General features: G+C 39.4%; 1 protein-coding gene across 1 annotated transcript in view; it reads left to right on the top strand.

The window, feature by feature from the left end:
* Positions 1-1,905: 1,905 nt before the first annotated feature.
* LOC138018979 (uncharacterized) overlaps positions 1,906-2,500 on the top strand; it is a 4,839-nt gene continuing 4,244 nt past the window's right edge. The window contains exon 1 of the mRNA XM_068865654.1: positions 1,906-2,235. Coding sequence (XP_068721755.1) covers positions 1,921-2,235 — 315 coding nt within the window. The 5' untranslated portion in view covers positions 1,906-1,920. The remainder of the gene's footprint in view (positions 2,236-2,500) is intronic.

The following is a 2,500-nucleotide window of genomic DNA, read 5'->3' on the forward strand; positions in this document are numbered from 1 at the left end:
TTTTAGAGAAGCTCGTTCATGTGTTACTCAACTTCTTCAGCTGCTACATTCATGGTTCAGTTTTCTGAGAAAGGTGCCTCAGTCGACGTGATCTTTTTGGACTTTGCTAAAGCCTTTGACAAGGGTTCTCATAGTCACTTGCTTTATAAGTTGCAGTGTTATGGAATTCGGGGTCATTTGTTTTCCTGGTTTCACGATTATCTGTCAGACCGTACACAAAGAGTCATTATTGGAGGTCATTCATCAGAATGGATGGAGGTGTCCTCTGGTGTCCCTCAAGGGAGTATATTAGGGCCACTTCTTTTCCTGCTGTATATAAATGACTTCCCCTAAATGTAAGCTGTAGTACAGAGTCTTTTGCTGATGACAGTGTACTTTATCGTAACATCGCATCTGTAGATGATTGTGTTGAGTTTCAGGGTGACCTTTTGTCTGTTGCCTTCTGGTGTGACTTGTGGAAGGTCACGCTGAATCCAGAAAAGTGTAAGGCCCTACATGTTACCAAGTCTAAATGTCCTTTAGTTCATCAGTATGTGATAAATGAGAATAATCTGTCGGCTGTAGATAAACATAAGCACCTGGGTATTTGGATTGAATCTTCTTTAAGGTGGGACGCTCATATCAATTACATTGTTGGTAAGGCAAATAGAGTGTTGGGTCTAATAAGGAGAACATTTGGGCCCAAAGATCCTGTGGCAATTAAAACAGCTTTTAATGCTTTAGTTCGTCCTATTTTGGAATATGCCTGCCCAGTCTGGAACCCTTATTTGGTTAAACACAGACACAGTATTGAATCCATCCAGCGTCGTGGTACTCGATTGATATGTGGATCTCATGGATTATTTTTCCTCGCATCGACGACTGACTTCCAGATGACAAACTCTAGTTGTTTTTTTGGAATGTTAGACTTTGGTGTCCCAGGCATCCCTGTAAACATAGTTCCTGCAACGTGAGAACTTGTTTGCAGGCTTTCAGTAACCATGTCCTTGACTTCACGAAGAAGGTCGATTACTCTTGGGTGAATTCCCTCACTACCAGAATATTTCACAAGAATATTAATCACCCAATCAAGACGGAATACGATATAATTCCTGCCATCATAATGTACAAATGGTTCCCACCCAGGCTCTACTCGGTTCGTTAATCAGAAGAACCGAATGTCAATTTTGACATTTTTGTTCTGTTGTTCCAATTTCTGTTCTGTCCTAACTTCCGTTCTGTCGCTTCAAATTCCGTTCTGTAGCTTTAATTTCTGTTCTGTTGCTACAATGCCTGTTCTATTGCTTCAATTTCTGTTCTGTTACTACAATTTCTGTTCTGTCGCTTCAATTTCTATTCTGTTGTTTCAATTTCTGTTCTGGTTTCCTAAATTCTATTCGATTGGATCGATAAAATATACAGGATCTTTAAAACAGAATTTGAAATAATTTTGCTAAACCAATCAAACTTATTTCTCTTCCCCCTTATGCAATTTCGCGGTGGCCTCATGGTTAGTGCGCTCGACTCCGGATCGAGTGGTCCGGGTTCGGGGCCTGGCCGGGGACATTGCGTTGTGTTCTTGGGCAAGACACTTTACTCTCACAGTGCCTCTCTCCACCCAGGTGTATAATTGGGTACCGGCGTAATGCTGGGGGTAACCCTGCGATGGACTAGCATCTCATCCAGGGGGGAGTATAAATACTCCTAGTCGCTTAATGCTACTGAAACCGGAGATAAGCGCCGGCCTGATTGGCCTTCTGGCTCGTAATCAGTGACTTATGCAATTTATGTTAGTGATGAAATTTTCCATTTGTGTGTTTCGTGTAATGTATCAGTCTTTTGTCACGTGATTAATGCAGTGTTTTTATATTTGTTTTTATCTCGTGCAATGTATTATTGAAATTTTTATTTTTAAATGACAGGTGAATATGACCCTGATGGATGTGTAGAATGATGGAAGAAAAAGAAGAAATAATCCTGTCAAAGTACTGGAAACTCCATATAAGCAATGACATTGAAATTGCAAAAAAATCCCTAGAAGAAGACTGTCGAGCATTTTTGGAAGCATCAAATCCCAGGGATAGATTTAACCATCTTGATTCCAACTTTTATTCATGTATTTTGGAAAGAATTGCTGGGAGCTTGGGAACAAATGAAGACAGCATACACAAGATGAAAAGTGGATTTAATTCCTTAGAAAAGTTTGCCATAAACTTGGGGAAGTTTTCTTGGCGCAAAGAATTCCACGCCATCAAGGTAAGGTTTAATCTGAGAATACTTAACGATTCGCTGGCTTCACAATACAAAATTAAAATTATTTTTAATAGGTGACTGTGGCCAGGAAGACTTTTGTAGCAGCACCATAATAACTTCCTGATTTCCTGGCAGCAAAGTCTTCCTTATGATAATGATAATATAATAATACAAGGGGCAATCCTTGTAATATGCGTAATAGGAATGTCTCTTGATGAGAATTTTGTTGATATTGTTAAATGAAATTGATATGTTAAAACAATAAGTA

The sequence above is a fragment of the Montipora capricornis genome, chromosome 10 (assembly GCF_036669925.1).
Source record: "Montipora capricornis isolate CH-2021 chromosome 10, ASM3666992v2, whole genome shotgun sequence".
Classification (NCBI taxonomy): Eukaryota; Metazoa; Cnidaria; class Anthozoa; order Scleractinia; family Acroporidae; genus Montipora; species Montipora capricornis.